The 24,045-nt window shown below is 34.7% G+C and overlaps 1 protein-coding gene across 1 annotated transcript in view; it reads left to right on the forward strand.

The window, feature by feature from the left end:
- LOC150108311 (plexin-B-like) overlaps positions 1 to 24,045 on the forward strand; it is a 331,489-nt gene that overhangs the window by 30,906 nt on the left and 276,538 nt on the right. Inside the window, exons 3-4 of the mRNA XM_090390442.1 lie at positions 12,765 to 12,893; positions 21,443 to 21,543. Of these exons, the coding sequence (XP_090246568.1) occupies positions 12,765 to 12,893; positions 21,443 to 21,543 (230 nt within the window). The remainder of the gene's footprint in view (positions 1 to 12,764; positions 12,894 to 21,442; positions 21,544 to 24,045) is intronic.

Below are 24,045 nucleotides of genomic sequence, written 5' to 3' on the forward strand. Positions count from 1 at the left end.
ATATTCATCTTAGGATAAAAAGCAACGTAGAGTACGAAATATATCTAGTTGCATCACTACATGCATTAAAAAAAAAGACTGGATATACTGAATGCTGTTATCACGATTAATTATCTTTCTTGGAAAAATTTTACAGTAGAAAAAGTTCATACTTTCTATACTTAACCCACTGGTTGCATTAAAAATGAGTAGTTACTAAGCAGCAGGAATAGCCAAGTTCCACACACACTATTAAAAAAATTGAGGGATAAAAAAAAATCAAAAATTTAGAATGCACATAATTAAAATATTAGAGATCTTTCATTTATAGAGCTTATTTGTGTAGTTTTTGTGGCATATCATAAACTTTATTTTAAAATCGTAGTTATTGAAACTTCTCATTATAGGAACATAGTTATGTAGACAAACGCTTTCCAAACGATCGGCCTTCTTTGAAAATATAATTATGCAAAAGATGTGGTAATTTTCAGAAGTTACTACACAGTGATTTTCAAGTTTCTTTGCACTATAGCATAGCATAACGAGTATAATGTTACTATAGCTCAAAGGGAAACTATGCGCTCATGTAAAGGACCTCTTTCTGTTGATAAGCGAATTACGGGTTGAAAAGGCAACTCAGGACGTGTAAGTCATGACGTAGTTAAGTACTCTACTTATGACTAATGACATTATGTTAAACGGAGCAAGAAAGGGGAAACATAAGGAACTAGTTCAGGAGATAACGAGTTTGTATCGTATGGTGGAACCAAGACAGAGAGTGTACATTCAACAGGAGGAAAATTTATTCACGTGGAGCACTTAAAGGGCAAGACTTATTTACTTACGGAGACTGGAAGTAAACCGGTTATCTTCTGAACATAGAAATGATGTAAATACCGTGATTGTAAGAGGTTGTTTACTCAAAACATTTCTTGACAAAGCACTACGAAACTGTAATTTACATAAACTTAAGTTTAGTTACTGAAGTGTAGACTACATATACCGAAGAAAGTACGCGATTTGGGTGTGTCATCCAATTATAATAAAAATCATTCATTATTTGTGTGTGTGTGTATATATAGAAATTTTTTTACCTTGGGTATATAATATATGTTAAAGATACCAAGCTATTTTAAATATAAACCTGGTTTTAATCCATTTCCCAAGTAAGCAAACAGACAAGAAAGTCAAGTTTGCGCCTGCAAGTAGTGCAAGTCTTAGGCAACTCGTGGTAAAGGTGGAATAAGCTCTGATCACTATTCTTAATATTTACTCTTGATGCAAAGCACATCTCCTTGAGGAGATCTATATATATATATATATATATATATATATATATATATAAGTAAAGGACCAAAAGTGAAATTGAAAAATTGATATTTTTCAATTTCAAATTAAACTAAAGTTTGAAACATGATTTCGTTTAAAAACGCAGTTATAATTTTAAATTATAACTACATTGTAAACGACAAAGACAAATAGTAAAAAAATAATAATACGAATAAGTGAAGTCAGATCGCATAACATACAAGATCCGATTTGACTTAAGATCTTTGTGCTGATTGATTTCTCAATGTAAGATTTAACTTGGTGGTCTGTGAATGGATGAGCTTTATTAGATATTTTTTTCATGCGGTGAATAGCTCCATTAAATCTTAAACAGAAAGGGTTTTCCCTCTTGGCATAAGAGAAGCACGGAGTTCTGTTATTATGTCAAAAGATAAGCTAAATTCATATCATATAATTCAACCAAATTACTATTTATTTAAAGCACGGTGAAATCGCGAATGACTATACAGCAAGTGCCTCTCTTGGAGCCATACATTTCCTCCTTCTCCTTGCCCTTACAGACAAATCGGCCTTCAGAACACACGCAATTTATAGACAAAAAAAAAAAAAAAGTTGTTGGTGATGATGGGCGATAGATGGCGTGGATGGTAGTAATGGTGTCGTAGTTGGAGAATTAAGTAGTAGTGGAGAGGATGAGATGTAGTGAAGTAGAGTAGTGTGCCCTCCCACGGTGAGTCCTAGGACTCCTTGGAGGTGTCACGTAATAATAATAATCTTAAAAGCTATTACTGTCAAATAATGGACTCCATATTCTAATTTTAATTAGTATAATTTAAATAATTTGATGGTAATCTATAAAATATATATTGAAATATAATAAATATATATATTTCAGTTTATATTTTTTTTTTAATGTTTTAAGATGTTTTAGAGATTTTTAAAATTCATTTTAATACAATTTTTAAATCTCTGACTTGAACAACATCTGCACAAATTGTTGTTAGTGATGACACCCAAAAGACAAACAGTAATATAGAGATCGAATTACAAAAAAACCCTTGACACCGACACAAATTTATAAAAAGGCAATTGAAAAGAGGTTAGAGATGCGATGGTTATTACTGATGCATACGGTATATTTACGGAAAAAATTAATTGAATTTTAAAAGCTATTACTGTCGAAAGACGAAACTTTGGTTGCAACTCACAATATAATTGGATTGCTAGCGAAACATAACTGTGGCATTAATAATAATAGAAGAAAGAAAGAAAAAAAAAACTTTAAATCGTTATCACTTTCAACCAGATGTCGAGGAATATAATCGGAATCCGTAAAAATCACTACACTAATTAGAACAGAAACAGAGGGAATGTGATGCACTCGTTTTTTCACAAAACCATATCGGAGAATTGCAGAACTTCCATCAAAAAATAAGATCGAGTTATAAACTGTTTTTTTTTTTAAAAGGAGAATAATTTAAGCTAAGCTGATAAACATGCCATGAGTGACATGTTCGAGAATATTATTATTTTTCTTCTGATGATGATCATGATGATAAAACGAACATTATTCAAAAGATCCTCTAAGAAATCATAAGAAATCCATTTACACATTGTAGAAATGCTAAAGGATATTATATAATATTGATCTGTTAATTGGATTCATTTTCAGAGAGAGAGAGAGAGAGAGAGAGAAAGAATTATGTAATTTGAAGCATTCTTCATGTTAATACATCGAACCAGCAAGAATACCAAATGACCAGAAAATATCTGGAACTTCTCATTGCAAATTTTGCATTAGAGGTTTCACAATTACCTCAGTAAACATTATTAAATGACATTACGTTTACGACTAAGGGTTAGACGGATCGCAAAAGGTACTGTTGAGTGCATTATAGGTTTATAATTATGTATTTATTTACATAAAGTAGTTTTCTCGAAATCGTTTTCACAAAATGATAAATCGATCAAATGACTATTAAATTAAGATGCAAAAAAAGTTCAAGATTTGAAGCCTCCGTAGTGCAATTGGGAGAACAACGGAACAATGCACCCTTCCATTGGAAAAGACCTGGGTTCGATTCTCGTAGTGACGAGGGGAATTTTTATATGGACTTTTTCAATTGAAGGTGAGTTAGCCGATCTCATACGGAGGTAGCAGCATCCTATAAATTACACAGAGTTCTGGACAGAAGAGTAACATGTACAACGGACAGGTAGCTGCCTGTTTAGTTTATTAAATAAAAATTATGAGTTAACAGATGACGTTATTTTTATTTTGCCATGTGTATTATTCAAACGTGACGTATGGTCACTCCCGTACCTTCTGCTAGAAGTGATGAGTCGCAGATGCCCTTTCTACAAAGTGTTAGTAGGACAATCACACATCCATATATACCCCTTGCCAGGTTCGAATCTGCAGCTTCTTGGCTGTAGAGCGGACACGCTAACCACTCGGCCAACCAGGCTCGCGTGTTTCCATTGGCAGTGATATTTACGCTAGAATATTAATTTAAATGATTGACAAAGTGCATCAGAATGCATTCTATTGAGTTAAATAGTCGTCAATTTCTGAATTAGCCTAACAGTTCTCACTTTTATCGTTCATTTAATTCAATAACATTAAACTCGTCTTTATTTCAGAAGGGAATTATTAATTACATTGAATTAAATGAGCGTTTCCAATAAACCGATAACATGTTAAGATGATATATATTGTATTAATGACGTAATAATATGCATATGTATACGCACAATAAATGAAAGATATTCAAATTGATACCGAGAAAAAAAAAAGTATTAAAAATGCAACGACACCATGCTATAACGAACGTATCAAAACACTCCGTGATGCACTTGTTCTACCATGATATTGCAGTGCCTATTAAAGAAGATTTAGCACTTCCAATGGCGCTGCGTTCTCGTATCGGCTTACTTCGCATTTACCAACTCACTGGCTAACGTCCGTATTCTTTTACGCCTCGAATGCCTGCGGCATTAGTTGAATGGAAAATACGTCACAGGCGTTTATGTACTTAACCAAATCATTTACCGATTTTAAATATTAAGAGTCCTTGTTTCATTTATTTATTTACGCAAAAATTTCTTTTAAAAATAAATATAATAAGCATATATTTCACGTGTAATACGAAACTTTCTTTGGTATATGTTTATTTTAATAATTCATCACGTTCATATATATATATATATATATATATCTGCATAGTTAATACCGCTGAAATATATATATTTCAGCGGTATTAACTATGCAGTTATTTCGACAGTTCCATTAATCTATAAAATCTGTTACTTATGTATATATATTTTCTTTCAGCGAGAGAGTAGAACATTATTAATAAAAACTGAAGTGTGTAGCTATCAAATGGAACACTAACACTTGAAATAGTGCACACTTAAGTACAAGCCACGCACGTGGGCGTGGCTTATGCTTAACCTAAAATATTCGCTGGTTAAAGTAATGCGAAAGGATTTTAATGTTGGGTATCTAAATTGAGCACACACGCATGTAGGAAATGTTTGAAAGTACCAACATTAAAACAGCATGGTTTGATTGACAGCGTTAAAATCGTGCAGCTACTTTTGCTGCTACTGTATCTTAGTTATGCTGAGTTAGATTCATTACCTGTTTTCTACGGGTAAATGCTGTTCACCATACGGATTAATTGCCTGTACACTGAATATTGAAACTATTTAATTAGTTATCAGCATAAAGGAATGATTTTGATGTATAGAGAAAAGTCCTACACCATTCATAAAAAAAAAAAAAAAATCAAGTGTTGTGCAGTGGCGTAGCTAGAGTGGTTGCTACCAGTGGCACACTCAGGATTTAACCTTTGGGGAGGAGGGCGAGTTGAGTAGACGTTTTGCGAATACACACTACATCGCATACGACCTATAACTGAGCATCTGCAGTGATCGCTAATTCATAAGTAGCACACAACATAAATTTAAAAAAAAAAGGATTTTAATTAGGAAAAGATTTTTGGAAATTTTTCTAGTGTTTTTTTCCTTTTCTTTGGGGGGTGCCCGGGCCCCTTCCCCCCTCTGGGTGCGCCACTGGTTGCCGCCCCTCTCAATACACACCAAAAATACTACAAAAAGTCAAAACGACGTATAGGAAAATAAATTAAAACACTATATTTATTTTTGAAGTAAAACTTTAATTTCAACATTCTAAAATGTTATTTTTCTTGCTTTTCTGTTAGCAAAATCGTCGATGACATTGGCGAAATCTATTTCATACTAATATAGGTAATTCTTAATCAATTTTATTTAGAAAAACTCCTCTCACAACTAGCAACACTTACAGCAATTGTGAGGAAAATTCGCAGTAGTATTACAATATTTGGAACTGAGTTCTCGAGACTGTATTGTAGAATTAACTGCAAAAGTTCCAAAGTGCCGCCCGGGGCGGACCCCCCCCCCATACCTACGCCACTGGTATTGTGTTCTTTTCTGTAGTAATTCTCGTACTTTTTTTCCCTCTCGGAATTTTGCACAATAAAACATTACTGTAGGAACACACACACAATTGATAGACACGGCAGACTATGCAGATAGAATTAACTTTCCTATCGTAGCCCTAGTGTTGTACTACCCAGGTGTTGACTTACGCTTGGACTATAGCTCTTCGGCATGAAACTCTTAGATTTCGATCTCCGAGTTTCGTATCCGGCTTTAAAATAATGTGGGATTTATTATCCTCTTAACTTAATTTCCTATCGTAGCATAAATTAGATTTATAAAAGGCCTAGTTTCTTGACCATGACAAGCTATTGAGTCTGACACTTTAATGACAAATGGGTTGGAACTTCCAAACACTGATGAAAGAAAATTTTTCTTACTAACAGGAGGTGTGTTTTGATCATAACGTAACATGAAGCGTTTCCTTAGAATCCCATTCAGAAGCGAGAAACATTTATAAGTACTCTTCAACAAGCTATGTCTCATATTGGGGTTGCAAGGTTTCCACTCTCAGAAATTGAACAGTTTTCTAAGGAAACATGTGAAAAGACAAAATAAACCTTGGATATAGGATTAATCCTCATATCATTAAAATGCTACATTTATTGTAAATGGAACAATACAAAAAAAAATGTATATCATACTTGAACGCTATTGATTCTAGGCACACCCATCGAATGTTTTTTTTTTTTTTTTTTTCTCCTTGGGTTGTATCAGTGTATAGCAACGGTTGTTGTTTTTAGTAAATTGACATTTCTGGAAAGTAGCTAGTATGTTCTATGTCTATAGGAAATACGAATATTTCGCCTATCGAGTTTGTGTAGTTGATCGAATTCTTATATATATAATATTATGTTCTCTGCACCACATTTGTAATGCTGCATGTTGCTTTCCTTCTCTCTCTGAGGTGCTATGAAGCCATCAAATTGATCCATGATTATGTTAGCTATTATATCGCAGATAAAAGGAGCCCCATATCAGCGAATTACATTTTCCTTCCGAAGAAGATGCTTGAGAGGTATAGGTCATGATTTCGTCTTGTGGGACTGAAGAGTATTGAGTGTTGAGAGTTTATTTGTCACTTGGTTAGTCTATAATAAGTTTAGTTTAATCCTTTATCCAAGTGTGAGCAAACAAAGTTTGCACCTGAAAGTATCTTCAGGACTGAGCTAAGGTGGTGCAACACCAAGGTAACTCGTGGCAAAAGTGGAGAAAGCTATCATCACTCCTATCTCAGTATCTCCCATAATGCAAAGCACATCTCCTTGCGGATATGTGTAATGCTATGCATTAAGGCAAGGGCCACTACCCATATCAGTTTCGACCTTTATTAAGGTCTCGTCAGTGGGAGCCAGGTCCAGTAGTGGAGACACCAAGACAGAAGCAATGAGAGGTCATCCCCACCTATAGGAATTGCCTATCTTGGATAAAGGATTAAACTAAACTTATTGTAGTCTAACCAAGTGAAAAATAAACTCTCAACATCTTTCTCTGAATCTGGAATAATTTAATAATAAGGTTGTACACCCTTTGGCAACTCCTATAGGTGGGGATGACCTCTCATTGCTTCTGTCTTGGTGTCTCCACTACTGGACCTGGCTCCCACTGACGAGACCTTAATAAAGGTCGAAACTGATATGGGTAGTGGCCCTTGCCTTAATGCATAGCATTACACATATCCGCAAGGAGATGTGCTTTGCATTATGGGAGATACTGAGATAGTGATGATAACTTTCTCCACCTTTGGCCACCACGAGTTGCCTTGGTGTTGCACCACCTTAGCTCAGTTCTGAAGATACTTTCAGGTGCAAACTTTGTTTTTTCAAGCTTGGATAAAGGATTAAACCCAACTTATTATAGTATTGAGTGTTGTCTGGTTTTCAGTATAGTCGGTGGATAGTAAATAGGCTATTAGCATCAAGGGGCTGCTAGTATATTTATAACGAGTACTCTTTTTGGATATTTTATTAGTGGAAAAGAATTTTTGATAAATGAACTATTGTTTCTTTGAATGCAGAAGTGGCGTTATACTTCTCATCCTCTTTCACGATACCAAAATAGTTTTGATGTCAATTCTTTTATTACATATGTTATTCGTGGGTAGAATAATTTAAACAAATGCTTTTAATAAATGAACAAAATGATGTACAATTTCATAAAAATTAAACCACTTTTGGAAACATCTCAGTTAATATCATCAAGCACATGAAGAAATATGTTATTGCTTTTCAGACGAAGACAAGTTAGCCAGTCTCATTTGGAAACAACAGGGTTTTTCATCCCAGCAAGAAAAACTGGCTAGAGAATACACACAATTTGCGAACATTATACATACATTGGCATCATGGTCTTAGTGCTTTACAAGTTAGTCTTATTTCATCCATTTGTAATTCGAAACAACCAGAATCAGCCCACACAAAATTAACCAAATTTATTAATAAAAAAACAATGAATATAGAAAAGTTTTAGTTGATTAAAAACTTTTCCTACTAATATATCATTTTTATTTTAATAACAAATTACAATATCAAAAATTTCAATATAAATATATATATATATATATTGATGGAATGTTAGCTTTGTAAATGCACCACTCCAAGCATCACTTGGTTTGCCCATGCCTAATAAAGCATTGTCATCACATAGTCAAGGTATATATTTTTTTTAAAATGCAAATCTTCAAATTAAAATGGTTAGTGTATTTATTCTCCAACTACCAGGCTGCATGTTCGAATCCTGTTATTGGCATGAATGTTTGTAATTATCATTTGGTGAAGGTGAATTTCATCACCCAGGATGAGACCTCACAGAATCTGGGAATCCAGATCTGTGTGCAGTAGTCCAGATGTAACCTTATTAAAGCCTTATATAGGTGAACAATATCTATCTATCTAGAATGTTATATAACCATGTAAGCTGATGTACTGTTTTGGTTACCTTTGCAATATGCTCTCTAAACTTCAACTTCCTTACCCAATCACACCCAAATGTGATTGTGGATAGGGAGTTCCATTAATATGGTACACAGCCTCTGATCTCTTCCCAAAGTGCATTATCTGACGCTTGGCCACGTTAAACTGGCATCCATTTACCTTTGTCCATGCTGCTAGTTAAGTCTTCCTGCAGGATGTCTATATCACCTTCACTTACCATTCTCTTTCTAGTTTAGTATCATCAGCAAACAACTGAATATTTCTTGTCAGATCATTTCCTATAGCATTGATATACTAATTTAACAACAGAGGACCAAGTACAGCCCTGTGTTACATCACGGGTCACTTGGACTCAACAGCTCAACTTCTTGGACTCAACTCCTCCATAAACCACTTTTTGATATTGTGTCATCTGCCATCCTCTAATACAAATCACCAGATTCATATCCATCCCTCATTTGCTCCAATATATGCAATAGAGTTCTATGTGGAATCTTGTCATTATTAATTAATAATGACATTATTAATGCCTTGCCTGAGAGTGTGGTGTCTGCAAGGAGTTTGAATGTGTTTAAGACACGGTATGATGAGATGTGTGTGAGATAAAAAGACCTCCTAGATGAGTCTTTGACTCCATGAGGTCTTGTTTAATAATAATAATAATAATAATAATAATTATAGATTTGATTTTACTAGATACAGCTTCTTGTTGCTAAATATTTAAATGGTTTTTTATTTCTTTTTTTTTATGCCTTAGGAATGACCAGTAAGTCTGTCACAACACAGACTATATATTATATACAGAACAATGTTGTTTCTTATAATTAATATCTTCTTCTTCTTCTTTCTCAGCCTTTGTCAGTCTACTGCTGGACAAAGGCCTCCCCCTGTTTTGACCGCTTCTTTCTATCTTCGTATCCTTTCTTCTTTCTATCCAAAGATAATTAATATACAGCTATACAAATAGAGGTTTTGTATTTGTCAAAATATCAAATGGCATACAAATGACATATGGGAGTGAAGAAATCAGAAAAAACTTGAACTCTGATTGTTCAGTTTTGGATTCTTACAAATGACAACATATTACTCCTCACTGCAATCTCCTTCCCAAGGTGATGCCATATTGCAGTGAGGAGTTAATTCATGAGTTGTATAAGTATTCTTAAAAATGCTAACACATTTTTACATTTTTACATAAAAATTTACATTTTTACACATTTTACATAATAACACATTCTTATATTTATAAGAAAAATTTATCTTATTTGTCAGAAATGAAATATGGGAGTTCCATTTGAGTTGACTGTAATATATAAGCCCAAGTATTTTATTGAATTTGTTCTTTTTGATTAATCTGCAGTCACAGTGTTTTGAATACCACTGTAATTAACATCATGTCATTTTAGACAGATTGTGATCTGTCTGTTGTAATTTTAAGACAGTTATTGTTAGTCTCACTGTGTAGTTAATATGATTTTTTTTTTTAGAAAATAAGCCTCAATATTTTTTTCAGTGTGACTTAATGTTGTGTTATCAGCAAATGTTGTTATTATTTTATTAAATAGGTTGTGCCTACAGCAATAGCACACTCGGGATTTAATCTTGGAGGGGGCCGAGTACTCATAACTTAATCTTGGGGAGAGGGGGGGGAAGATGATTAGACGATTTGAGAATACACACTACGCATTGCATATGACCTATGACTAAGCATCTGCAGTGATCGCCAATACATGATACCCGTGAATCTCTGGCCCGGCTCGGGCAAACAAAGTATCGCCTGAGCACTACTTCGTTTGCTTTGCGTTCACAACAACCGTGATTCCCGAGAGCCAGAGGGTATTCCTACCTTATGCAACCGCTCATTCATAAGTACAGTAGTATAGAAATAGAAGAAAGACACGACACAACAGAAATAAAAATAATAATTAAGTATAGTCTCTGGGAAAAATCCCATGTTACTCCTCTTAAACACTATTATTATAATTACGGCTATTATAGCCTGTTTGTTTAGGAATGACCCTTATTTTACTACAATGGCTATCAATACTCAAGAGGGGTATATATATTTAGGGCATTATTGGTGAGTATAGAAGGCAATTAAGGTAGAATAAAAGAAGTGGAAAAATTTTGGTACATACCTTTTTTTGAATCTACGATGTCTTCCACTTCCATGATCTGGCTGAAGGTTGTTTATAAGCAGGGGGGAGAGAGGGCGGGAGTGTGGGGGTGTGTTGTGACGCGGGAAATAAGTTTGGATAACCCGGGTTAATTTTAATAATATATATATAAATGTATACATATATTATTTTGAATTAGGGCACATTTTTGTAGGGGGGGGGAGGAAGGGTAAAACTATAGTGGCAACTGGGGCAGAGTTAACGGGGTGTGGGACCGTTTTGGTCGTGTGACCATCTTCGGAACTTCCGAAGATGGTCACACAAAGCTCACCAATAATGCCCTAAATATATATACCCCTCTTGAGTATTGATAGCCATTGTAGTAAAATAAGGGTCACTCCTAAACAAAAACAGGCTATAATAGCCGTAATTATAATAAAAAAAAAAATAATAATAATAAATTTCATTAGGAAAAGATTTTTGGAAAATTTTCTAGTTTTTTTTTTTTCCTTTTTCTTTTGGGGGAGCTAGGGCCCCTTGGCCCCTCCCTGGATGCACCAATGGCTTACAGAACTACATATATTAAAAGCAGGATAAGCACTGGCACTGAACTGGGATATCATATTTTGTCATTTTTTTTATTAAAGTTACAATAGTTGATATATTGTTTTATGAACTAGGATTTAAATTGTTAATTAGTAATACCTCTAATACTGTATTCTACCTAGGAGTAGGTCATCGGATGCATAGTGAAATGCCTGAGAGATATAAAGAAAAATGGTTTCCATATAGGAATATATATATATTCCATATATACGGATGACAAAGATGGTTCAGGACTGTAGAAGCGTAGTTATGAGGATCGGCTGAGGGAATGTGAACTGCAGAGTTTGGTGGATAGAAGAAGGAGAGGTGATATGATTGAGACTTTTAAACTGTTGAGAGGTGGTTACAGGGTTGACACTGGGGAATTCTTTTGCTTGGTTGAACAGCAGGAAGGAGTGATGACAAGAGGCCATCCCTGGAAGTTACGAAAGGAAACTGTGAGCAAGAGGGTAAGGAGTGGTTTCTTTGTGTGGAGGGTGGTTGAACTGTGGAATTCATTGCCTGATGGAGTGGTGGGAGCGAGAATGGTCAATGAGTTTAAGGAGTGGTATGATATACTTTTTGTTTCTTAGGGGGGGGGACCTCCCCTTGATGAGTCTTGACAGGCTTTATGTTCTTAGGAAGGACCTCCCACGATGAGTCTTTTGACTCCATGGAGGCCTGAATAATAATAATAATAATAATAATAATAATAATAATATACTTTCCACCATTTATCCCACTGTAAATTATTTGTAAAATTTCAGTAGCACTTATTCCATATTTAAACCAGTTCTGAAACTTACTTGCCTAATCAGATCTTGTCTACTGATTAGGCAAGTAAAAAGATATAAAATGTAGTAAATTATTTAATCATTTTTTTTTAAAATTAAGATCTCGATAACCTTTGATACTGTTTATAATATTGATGTTGGTCTATAATTTTTAATTTCATTTCAGTCACTGCATTGAAATTTGATTTATGGTTAATTGAAATTTTTAGTTTCAAGGTATCTGTCATCATATCCCATTTTTCTCCTTTTTTTAAGCCAAACTATGCTCTTTACTTTTTTCTCATAAAGTAAAGAGCATAATAAGCTTACTGAATATAGATGTAGGGAATTATTTATCCACATCTGCTGTAGAAACTCCTATAGAATTATTAGTGGTATACGTATTTGATCAGCAGTATAATATATATATATATAATTTTTTTGTTTGTTTGTTTTAAAGAGCAGCGTTATCTGCTTTTGCCAGCTGAGTAGTATTTGGTAGTAATTTAATGTTATATTAATGTAGAGCCATAATGTGTATGTCAAGTTGCATTTAATAATGCTATTGTTAAAATTGATATTATTGTTAATATTAATTATAGCTGTTGATAACAAAGAATATGGAAGCTGAAGAGTTTGAAGAAATTGAAATTGATCCGGGAAATCCTGTTCTTGATGATCTGTTTGTTGATCCATCTCAGCAGTATATTTATGCAGCATCTCCTTACAAGGTATGATTCAGTTATTTGAAATGCTTGATTTAATTTTTCTGTAAATTTAGAAAATTAAAATGCATGCTTTCCCAAAACATGCATCGTTCATTTGGAAGTACAAATCTAAGTGAATCACATCATGTGAGGGCATCTGTCACTTTGGAATGTCATTTGTTTCTTTTGAATAAAAATATTGGGTTTCTAGTGTATTTAAGGTTTCCTAGATTTTTCAAATACAGTAATTCTGGCATTTAATATGAATTTTATGATCTTATATCTCCCAGTGAAAATCTTACCTTAATTTTACCTTAATAGTGAGAACCTTGTCACACCTATATCTCACTTCACATATTAAAAATAAATAAAATAAAATAAAATGAAAATAAATTACAGTGAGGTGGAAAATAGATGTGGCATGGCTCTCATTATTGAGGTAAAGATCTGCATTGGGAGATATCAGATCACTTTAAAAAAATTTTTTTTTGCATTCAAAAATAAAAAAAGTTGCAGCTCTCAGTAGTTGTGCTCATTGGTACAGTCCTTTTAATGCATATAAAGCATATCTTACTATCATGAGATCCCATAAACTATCCAAGCAAGAAGAAAAACATGAGTGGTTCAGGTTAATGTTGTTGTTGTTATTATTGTATGATACCACCAAGGAGTTTAAGGACACAGTCCACCATCTCCACTGCTTAATCCTCCATCTCATTGGCACATCCAGGGAGGGGGCCAAGGGGACCTGGCCCCTTCAAAAGAAAAAGAAAAAAAAAACACTAGAAAAATTTCCAAAAATCTTTTCCTAATTAAAATTCTTTTTTTTTTTTTTTTAAATTTATGTTGTGTCGTGCCTTCTATTTCTATGTTACTTATGAATTAGTGTTCACATAAGGTGGGAATACCCTATAGCTCTCAGGAATCCTGACCGCTGTGAACGCAAGGCGAATGAGGTAGTGCTCGGGCGCCTGTTTGCCCGCGCCAAACCAGAGGAGATCAAGGGTATCATGTATTTGGCGATCACTGCAAATGCTCAGTCATAGCTTATATGCAACGCATAGTGTGTATTCTCAAATTGTCTACTCCCCCCCCCCCCAAGATTATATCTTGAGTGTGCCACTGCTCCATCTACACATACACACAAGAACACTATCTGCTCACTATGTCACTATCTACACACACACACACACACACACACACACACACACACACACACACACACACACACACACACACACACACACACACACACACACACAACGCCATCTATTGCACACAGTAATATTTTTTCTTTGAAAATTGTATATACTCTCTTGGCCAATTTGTCTATACATTAACACAGAAATTTGGCATTTGTTGATTCCTGCATTTTAAGATTATTTCATAATCTTAAAGTGCAGGAATTCAAATGATTTTACCACTGAGTTTATTGTTAGGTTGCCAGATCCTATACTACTAAGGGTCATAAAGAACAATAATTGACATTTATCTGAGTAAAGCTGTTGAAGGATGCTGTACTCTATATAAATATATGTTTTTATTTTCATGGATAGTTTTCATCGAAATCATTAGGGATTTAATTTTCTTCTCATAATCAATTGATATATATTTAATTGTTTTACAATATGATAGATTGTCAAATCCGTGTGGCCAAATAGAGGCTATCAGGATCAGATCTTCATTTACGACAAATAGTTGAGAAAGCATGGGAATATAACAAAGATCTGTATTTAAGTTTTGTCGATCTAGAAAAGGTATATGACAAGGTGCCAAGAGAGAAGCTATTCAATATACTACAGTTATGTGGTGTTAAATGGGGCATTATATCAAGCAATATTTAGTCTGTATTTGAGTTGTAAGTCAGCAGTTAGAATTGAAGGAAGTACAGGAAGATGGTTTAATTTTAAATCTGGTGTGAGACAAGGATGTACATTATCCCCTCTGTTATTCATTATCTATATGGATCACATTATGAAGGAAAGTGGTATTAAATATGATATCAGATTTGGAGATGTTAATGTCAGCTCTTTGCTTTATGCAGACGATGTTATACTTCTAAATAAATCCACTACAAGTTTGCAAGATTCCCTGACTAAATTGAATAACTGTTGTAATAGATATGGTATGAAGGTCAGCAATGAAAAGACAAAGACAATGGAAATAGGGAGAATAGTTGAAAATGTCAACTGTGTTTTGAACGGCGAACCTGTGGAACAAGTAAAACATTTCAGCTGTTTAGGCACGATTTTTAGTGAAGATGGTAAATTAAATATGGAAATAGACAACAGAATCAACAAAACTGGTGTGGTAGGAAGTCAATTGAATAAATTCATATGGAATAAGAGAGAAATTAGTTGGAACACTAAATTAGCTGTATACAAGACAGCGTTCAAACCAGTTTTAACTTATGGATCTGAGAGCTGGGTCAGAAGTAAAACACTTGACCAAAGACTAGAGACTGCAGATATGAGAGTCCTGAGAAAGATTAGAAGTGTGAACAGATGGCATCAATGGCAATATCATATTAAAAATGAGGATATTAGGAAAGAACTTGACATTGTCAGCATCCAGGAATATGTTAGCAGAGCTAATCTCAGGTGGTATGGTCACCCATACCACCTGAGATTAGCACCTGAGATTTCCTCACCCATACCACCTGAGATTAGCAGAGCTAATCTCAGGTGGTATGGGTGAGGAAAGATTAGCAAAACAAGTGCTCTCTGCCAGGGTGGCAGGAAAATGACCCAGAGGAAGACCAAGATATAAGTGGATTGATACGGTACAAAGTGCCTTAGATGATAGAAATATAAGATCTGGTAATGTTGGAGTCTTGACAAGTAACAGACTGATTTGGAGGAAAATTGTAGATCGGAAGTTAATAATGATGTAAATTTTTCCTGTAGCACTATCATATCCTGTATGCCCCTTATGATGTCAGGAATTTGATGATGATGATAGATTGTCAAAATATAGAACCATGCAGAAAATTTCATCCTCACGTCACTGTATGTAGATTTAAAATTTCCATAACATTCTAACATTGCCAAAAAAACATTGTTTACTTTTATTAATATTTTTTTTCATACAGTATTGTCAGTTTTTATTTTTTAATAGTAATTTCTATTTTGTATTATTCCCTCAGACAGTTTTCTTTTTAAATGCATAGTCTTCAAATATCTTGGCAGCAATATAATTATCCAGTGTCAAATTGGGATTGTGGTCTCACAACCCATTGTCAATATTGTCATTCTCTCACCTCATCGCTTAGAAGCTCACTTAGCAAGAATGAATGAAATCAGGAAGAGATACCAATAAAAAAAAAAGATAAAGATTTTCCTATGTTAAAATGTTTGAAGATAGAATGAAAATAAGCATTTGAATCATCAGGATTAAATCATATTAAATCATAAAATCAGCATTAAATACAGTAACTACAAAATTAAATTTTGTCAGTTTGATATAGATGTTGATAATATTTGATTGCAATTAAAAAAATTAACTAAAAGGTATCCCTTAGTTATCAAGTATTATGAGATCTAAAACATTGATAACATGAGATTCTCAAACTTCAACAACTCTTCCAGCAGTTCTGTTTTTTTTGAAGAGATGCACAGGGCCTCCCCATGCAATAGCATATTTTGCCACCCCCTTTCCCGTAAAAAACTATTTTAATGACATCTTAACACGTTCGCTGCCAACTACGAGTATACTCGTAGTTGGTATATGAGCCACACAAGCCAGCTACGAGTATACTCGTATGACGCTTACCGCCGGCAACGAGATTACCCATCCTGACCTTGAAGAAGTGAAAATGCTTGGCTTGTGGAGCTAGCAGCAAAACTGTGTATACTCATAGATGGTATATGCTCAGCACAAGCCAACTACGTATGTCGATTACGAACATACGTAGTTGGCTTGTGCTGACATACGATCGTATAATCAACATACGAGTATACAAGCCAATATACTCATATGTCGATTACCGCCGGCAACAAGATTACATGTACTGACCTTGAAGAAGTGAAATTGCTTGGCATATGGGAACAGACTATGCTGAAGTAGCGTGGCAGCGAACGTGTTAAAAGCCATGATGTTAATCTAGGCTTCAACATGTCTAATCATAAATTCTAAATAGTATCATTGCCTAATGAAAATTCATAAGTTAATGAAAAATGATCATAAGCTATATTTTTTACAGAAAGAGAGACAATTAACCATTTAACGGGGGAATTTTATTCAGAAAATGTGCATCTGCATGCGTAATTAAAATCAAGTGAAGATGAGTATACTCATCAAACACAGAGTAAATGAAATTTTGCTGCCCCCACCAAAACTTGTCTCCCCCGTGCAAATGCATGTGTTGCACCATCGATAGAGCTGGCCCTGGAGATGCATGTAGCATAGTGGCGGCTCGTGGCTTGAAATCATGGGGGTGCTGCAACTTTCGAAATATACATACACACTGTAAGTACAGTGTATACATGTTTGAATAAAATATCAAAATTATGGTAAAATTTCAAAAAAATAAATTAAACATGAAAAAATATTGTTTATTATCGATAAAATTATACAGTTTAGTAAAATTCAAAATTACTTAAAAATAAAATCCATTATCATAACCCCAATAATGTTCTAAAATAAAAACTATAACAAATGTTATGTCTTTAATTGTAATGCCCAAATATTTAAAGAGACGGAGTAAACACGATAAGCACTATGAACACTCTACTACTGGCGCAAACTGCATATAAACAACAGTGGATCTGCACGACAGACAGTGCTGCCGCATTACGCTAATAGCTCTCATCTGACTATGACATGCATATGCTTGCGTGCGTCAATGTGACACTGTGGTAAGCACAGTACTGCTTGCATTCTTCGCCCTCCTTAGTGCTACAAGATGGATTTTTATTATTTTTTTGTACAAAATAAGAGAATTATATAGGATTGTTGATGATAAAATTAAATATTACAAGCAAATATAAATAAATTAATAAATATATTTATATATCGAGAAACATTGGGTGGGGTGCTGCAGTTCCGCAGTGTCTATGCCACCCCTGATGTAGCAGAAAAAATTTCCCTGCTAATTGAAAAAATGCATTTAGCGGGGTTACAAACCAGAGCAGATATTCAACTAGGATGAATCGTGTAACAGGATATTCTTTTCTGATGAAGAAGAGCATGTTGTCCTACTTGTGATTTTATAAAAATTCAAAAATATAAATGATTGGTTTATCATACAGAAATCCAAGAGTTTTGAAAAATTCAAAAAAAAAAAACTTTCAAAATTCAAACTTTTCAGATAGAAAAGTTTGGATTTTGTTTTGTAACCAAAGTTAAAAAGAAACTGATCAGAATTAATCTTTCAGAGTACTCCTTATCACAGACATTTTTCCTCATTATCACTTTTGCTACTAAAGGACCATGCAAACATTAAAGTTATATTCATATTATTATTATTATTATTATTATTATTATTATTATTATTACCACTCCAAGACCTCATGGAGTCAAAGACTCATCTGGGAGGTCCTTTTATCACACACAGCTCATCATACCGTGTTTTAAACACATTCAAACTCTTTGCAGACATCATATTCTCAGGCAAGGCATTCCAATCATTCACAACTCTGCACGAAAAAAAGCCTGCCTCTCACTACCCTACTCACATACTCTTTATACAATTTCCAGGGATTACCTCTGGTTCTCCTCTGATCTCCCACTATTTTCTGTAGAACTACTCCAACATTGATTCTATAACAACCCCTCACCAACTTGTAGGTCTCTATCATATCTCCCCTCTTCCTCCTGTCCACCAGACTCTGCAAATTACATCTTCTCAATCTTTCCTCATACTCAACATTCCAGAGGTCAGAAACTACCTTAGTCAGTCACCTTTGGACCCTCTCCAACATCTCTTCATCCTTCTGAAAACAAGGTGACCAAATCTGGGTACAATAGTACATGTGTGGCCTAATCAAAGCCTTATACAACGGAACAAAAATTTCCCTATTTCTACATGTCAGTGTCCTCTGCATCATTCCCAGAAGCCTTTGTGTTGTTTTCACAATTTTGGCTATGTGTCCCCTAAATTTTAGATTCTTATCCACTATCACCCCCAGATCTCTTATTTCCTCCACCTCCAACAATATATCCTCATCAAGCATAAATTCTGCATCTCATCTTTGTTTTCCAAATTTTAAAACCTTACATTTTGCAACATTGAACTTACATCCCCATTTCAGTGTCCAATCACTCGATTTATTCAAGTCTTCTTGTAAGGCCACAACATCTTCACTACTCTTTATGGTTCGTCCCAACTTTGCATCATCTGCAAACAACTGAATATCTCCATCCAAATCTTTGCCAATATCATTAATATACAATTTAAACAGTAATGGCCCTAAAACAGACCGCTGAGGCACTCCACTAGTGACTTTCCTTTTCCTTCATATTGCTCCCCCCCCCCATACACAACTTGTCGATACCTATCAGATAGCCAGTCTCCAATCCAATGCACTAATATAATATCCAACCCCATCTGCTCTAGTTTGACTGTCAACTTATCATGAGGTACTCTATCAAAAGCCTTTGCGAAATTCAAGTATATTACTGTGTATCCTTTTCCTCTGTCCAAGGAAGCAGTTACTTTATTGTAATAATTAAGTAGATTACTAAAACATGACCTCCCTTTATCAAATCCATGCTGTCCATCAAAGATAATGCCATTGTTATCAACCCAACTCTGGATCCTAGTTCTCACAAGCTTCTCCAACAACTTAACCACAACACCTGACACACAGATGGGCCTATAGTTTGATGCTTGAGTTCGATCACCTCCTTTATGAAGTGGCACAATCTTGCCCTCCTTCCACTCCTTAGGAACTTGACCAAGTGCAAGACTCATATTAAAAAAATATGTCAAGGCAGGTGTCAACTTCCTGGCACATTCTTTCAGAATACGTGGTGATATATTATCAAGTCCCACAGCCTTATTAAAATCTAGTTTACTCATCTCCCCATACCTCAACTTTCACCAAATGCATCTTCAATTTTCAGTCTGCAGACTGTTACATGAAAGTGTGGACATCATTGCAGCATTAAAGTTATTGTTATTATTATTATTATTACCGGAGACCTCTAGAGAGTCAAGGACTCATTGAAGGAGGCCATATATCACACTTTTTTTACATATCTTTTCTTGAATTCATTCACATTGCCTGTATTCACTACCTCTATAAAGTAGTGTGTAATTATACTCTACTCTATGAGAGAAAAATCTGGCTCTCACCTCTTTCCTAACTGCATTCATTCTCCACTTCCATGGCAGATATCCTCTTGTCCTCTTCTCACTTTCCATAAAATGAAAAATTCCATCTCCTGGTATCTCATATAATCCTTTCAGAAGTTTGAAGGTTTCTATCATATGATTCCTCTTTCTCTTGTTTACTAGCGTTTGCAGTCTACAAGTTCTCAATCTGTTCTTATCATCTGTATTTCACAATCTTTATATTGTCTTTAATATTCTCCTTGGCATCCTCTCCACTGTATTTACATCATTTTGGAAATCAGGATACCAGATCTGCACGTAATGTCATATCAAGACCTTGTAAGGAAGCAAAATGATTTCCTTATCCTTCAGTTCTTGTTTCTGCATTAGAATTATTGACTGAGTTGTATTTACAGCTTTTTCTATATTGTCCCTAAACTTCAATGTCCTATCTACTAAAACTCCAAGATCCATAGCCTTATCAGTTTCCACATTTCCAGTAGCCATTTCTACATGCCCACATTCTAGCCTATTCAAATCATTCTGCAAGTACTGCATGCCAGACACATTTCTAATTACCCTATCTATCTTTGCATGATCAGCAAACAGCCATGTGTCTCCTGTAAAATCCTTTCCGATGTCATTAATGTAAAAATTGGATAATAATGTGCCAAGACCTGATCCCTGGGATGAACCACTGGTTGCCCTAAATCTTGAGACTCATGACTTTTTGATATCTGCTATTCAGCATGTTCTTATCAAGTTTTAACAGAGAATATTAAACATGGATGCTTTTTGCAGATGCTGTGTGCCTTGAAAAAATTGTCAGTGACAATTTAAAGGATTCCCCAGAATTTAGAAGCAGGTTAAGAAAGTTGTGAATAATCCTCATAACCCTGAATATGTCTCAGCGACTGAGACAAAATATTGGAAAATATTGGAAGCATTAAAATTAGATTTTAATCCTTTCCTAGTGTTGTAAATATTCCATTAAACCTCCAACATGAACTAGAGAAACATCTGTCTCCATGAATATATCTTTCACATTACTATGGTACTTTCTTATTAATTTGTATTATTTTCTGATATGATTATAATGCTGAAATGACCTATGTATAAATTTATTTACCCTTTCAAGTGTTTATAATTCTGCACATACATTCATATCACTTTAATCATCATTTGGTATTAAGTCTCATGGAAAATGCACTGTAAATTTTTAAAGTACATGTTCCACTATATTATCATTATTAATTTTATTAAGAAATGGAATTTACTTCTTTTTTTTTTCCCTTAGGTTGCAAAAGCCAGGATAGAGGCTTGTTATCAATATGGTAGCTGTGATATGTGTCTTCAAGTAAGAAATCCATATTGTGGCTGGTGTTCTTTAGAAAAAAGGTATTTTTGGTTCTAGAGTATTTACTTTTGAACTATAAAAGAATTTGCTTTAAGTTCTGCAAAATATTTTGCAAAATGTAGAGGTATAATTCTGTCTTGTGAGAGAGAGAGAGAGAGAGAGAGAGAGAGAGAGAGATGAAAAGGTAAGCAGTATTTTTAGAATATGATCAATTTTTGTATGAAGCATTAATGTTATCCACTCATTTGCTACATTCTTCCCTGGATTTGACAATGTTTTTAAGAAACTGAAACATGAAGTTCAAATGAATATAAGCTATAAAACTAAACAGTAAATATAGATTCAATACTACTGAAATTTTAACATGTGTAATAATAAGTTAAAAAAATTAATGCAAATACCATTCATGAAAGGTTGTAACTAGAGAAACACCTCTCTCCATGAATATATCTTTCACATGTTCTACAATTAGTGCCATGAGTAGACTAAGGGTTAAATCATTTATGTTACTTCTCTCACTTCCCTACCATCTGCATTCATTAACGTTATCTCTCCATAATTATTCTTCCTTTTACTTGCCACATACTAAAAGATGTCTTTGGAATTTCCTTTTCCTGTTTGGCTAATTTCCTTTTATAATCTGATTTTTGCTCCTTTAACCATGCTGCTTGCCATTCTTGCCTGGGCTATATGTTGATAATGACCCTGCTAACTACATTTTTCTTTGTATTCTGTCCATAATTTATTTATTTATTTATTTTTTTACAACTTCTGCTTAATTATACTATTCATCCATTTTCGCTCAGACTTCATTTATCTTTCTAACTATTGGTATGCAATTTGACATAGCTTTCCTCAAGCATTCCTTAATGATTTCTCATGCACTGCTAATATCCTGCCCTTTCAATTTCTTATGTCATAATCCAGCTCAGTAGTTCCACATAAACTCCTTCTTAACTGAAAATTCTACAGTTGTAGTCCTTTCCCAGTCAAGAATATATGATGACTTTCCCAAGTTGGAGGTGAGTGACTACATTGATTAGGAACAAATCCTCATCCTCTGGTGCTATCACAAGATCCAGCACTCTCAAACTCCATGTTCCTTCCATCAGGTGCTTTTTTTATATATATTGATTCTATACATGTGAAGTTGAAGGACCCTATAAGCACATCAGTGCTATATGGGGGATGTGGATGAGGACTGGGATAGAGTTTATTTTATTTTATTTTTTTTTTGAAGAGTTGCAGGTTGTAGTTGTTAGGGAATACTTCATGAGGAAGGCTGTTCTAGAGGACAGAGGTGGATGGAATAAAAGAAGAAGAGGAGAAGCAGGTTCAGTGTGTTTGCCATTGCACAGTAAAAGGTTGCACAGTTAAAGGTTGCTGGGCAGCTGCTGCTTTTGTTTTAACAGGTGCAACAAAAGTAGAGGATGAATGTTGCGAGTTCAGTAGAGCATTGTCCATTGAAGTACCTGTAGAATAGATACAGTGCTGAAGCACTGCATTTGTGAGACAGCAGTTGAAGTGAATCTTAAAGAGAGGGATTATCTATGAGCCAAATTGCTCTCTTTTGGATAGTGTCATGGATTTTTAGGGAAATTTTTGGTGCATCACTCCAAACATGTGAGCAGGTGAGTATGTGTGAATTTGATATATTAGATAGTTAAGAGTAGGTGTAAAATAGCATCTTGAATGAAAGAAAATGCCAAGTTTTTTGGATGCTGAGAAAGCAACTGATATGATGTGTTTATGCCAAGAGAGAGACTGGAGGTAAACTACCTAGACACGGTTGCATTGACTTGGGAGCATCATATTTCTCCAGTTTATATTGGCTACACACACACGACTCATTACATGGCACAATGCACCTTGCTCATGTTGGGGGGGGGGCATTCACTGATTTCTTTCCAAGCAGTGTAAATTCCTTCTGCCATGATATTTCTACATGCTTGTTCATCCTCCAAGTCAGGACTACATGGTCACTCTCACAAACTGGGACAAGTATGATATCTCAGTCTCAATCAGATCCTCTGATGCTATAACCAAATCCAAACAAAACTATTGATCCTTGTGCTCCCTTCATCACATGCTGTCTTAGATAGCTGTCCCTCAAGAAATCCAAAAATTCAGTTTTCTTTAGTGCATGTTGCCTCTACTGTCTAGTTTATATCACTATAGTTGAAGTCCCTCATAATGATCACTCACTTTGCCAAAGTAATTTGGCTAAACATTTCCTCATCGTCTCTCTCTATCTTTCATGTATCTTCCTCAGTGAAAGAGAGTGCAGCACCATCTCCTTCCAGTTCTCTCTGTTGGTGGCTTTCCTTTTGTTTCTACATAGCTATGTGAACCTGTCCATGATCTTATCTTCAAGCCATGGCCTTCGTTTTACCTCTTGATCCTTTTCCCATAATTTTTCCTTCTAAAACTGTTAGTATCCTCTGTCCAGCTGAACCTCTCAGTACGTGTCCTGCCAATCTCATCTTTCTTTTAATCATTTCCTGTAATAAAGATCTCTGTGTTCTCATTCTCTATAGGACACC

Source organism: Typopeltis vanoorti, chromosome 3 (assembly GCF_054136105.1).
Source record: "Typopeltis vanoorti isolate ZY-2024b chromosome 3, IOZ_Tvanoo_1.0, whole genome shotgun sequence".
Classification (NCBI taxonomy): Eukaryota; Metazoa; Arthropoda; class Arachnida; order Uropygi; family Thelyphonidae; genus Typopeltis; species Typopeltis vanoorti.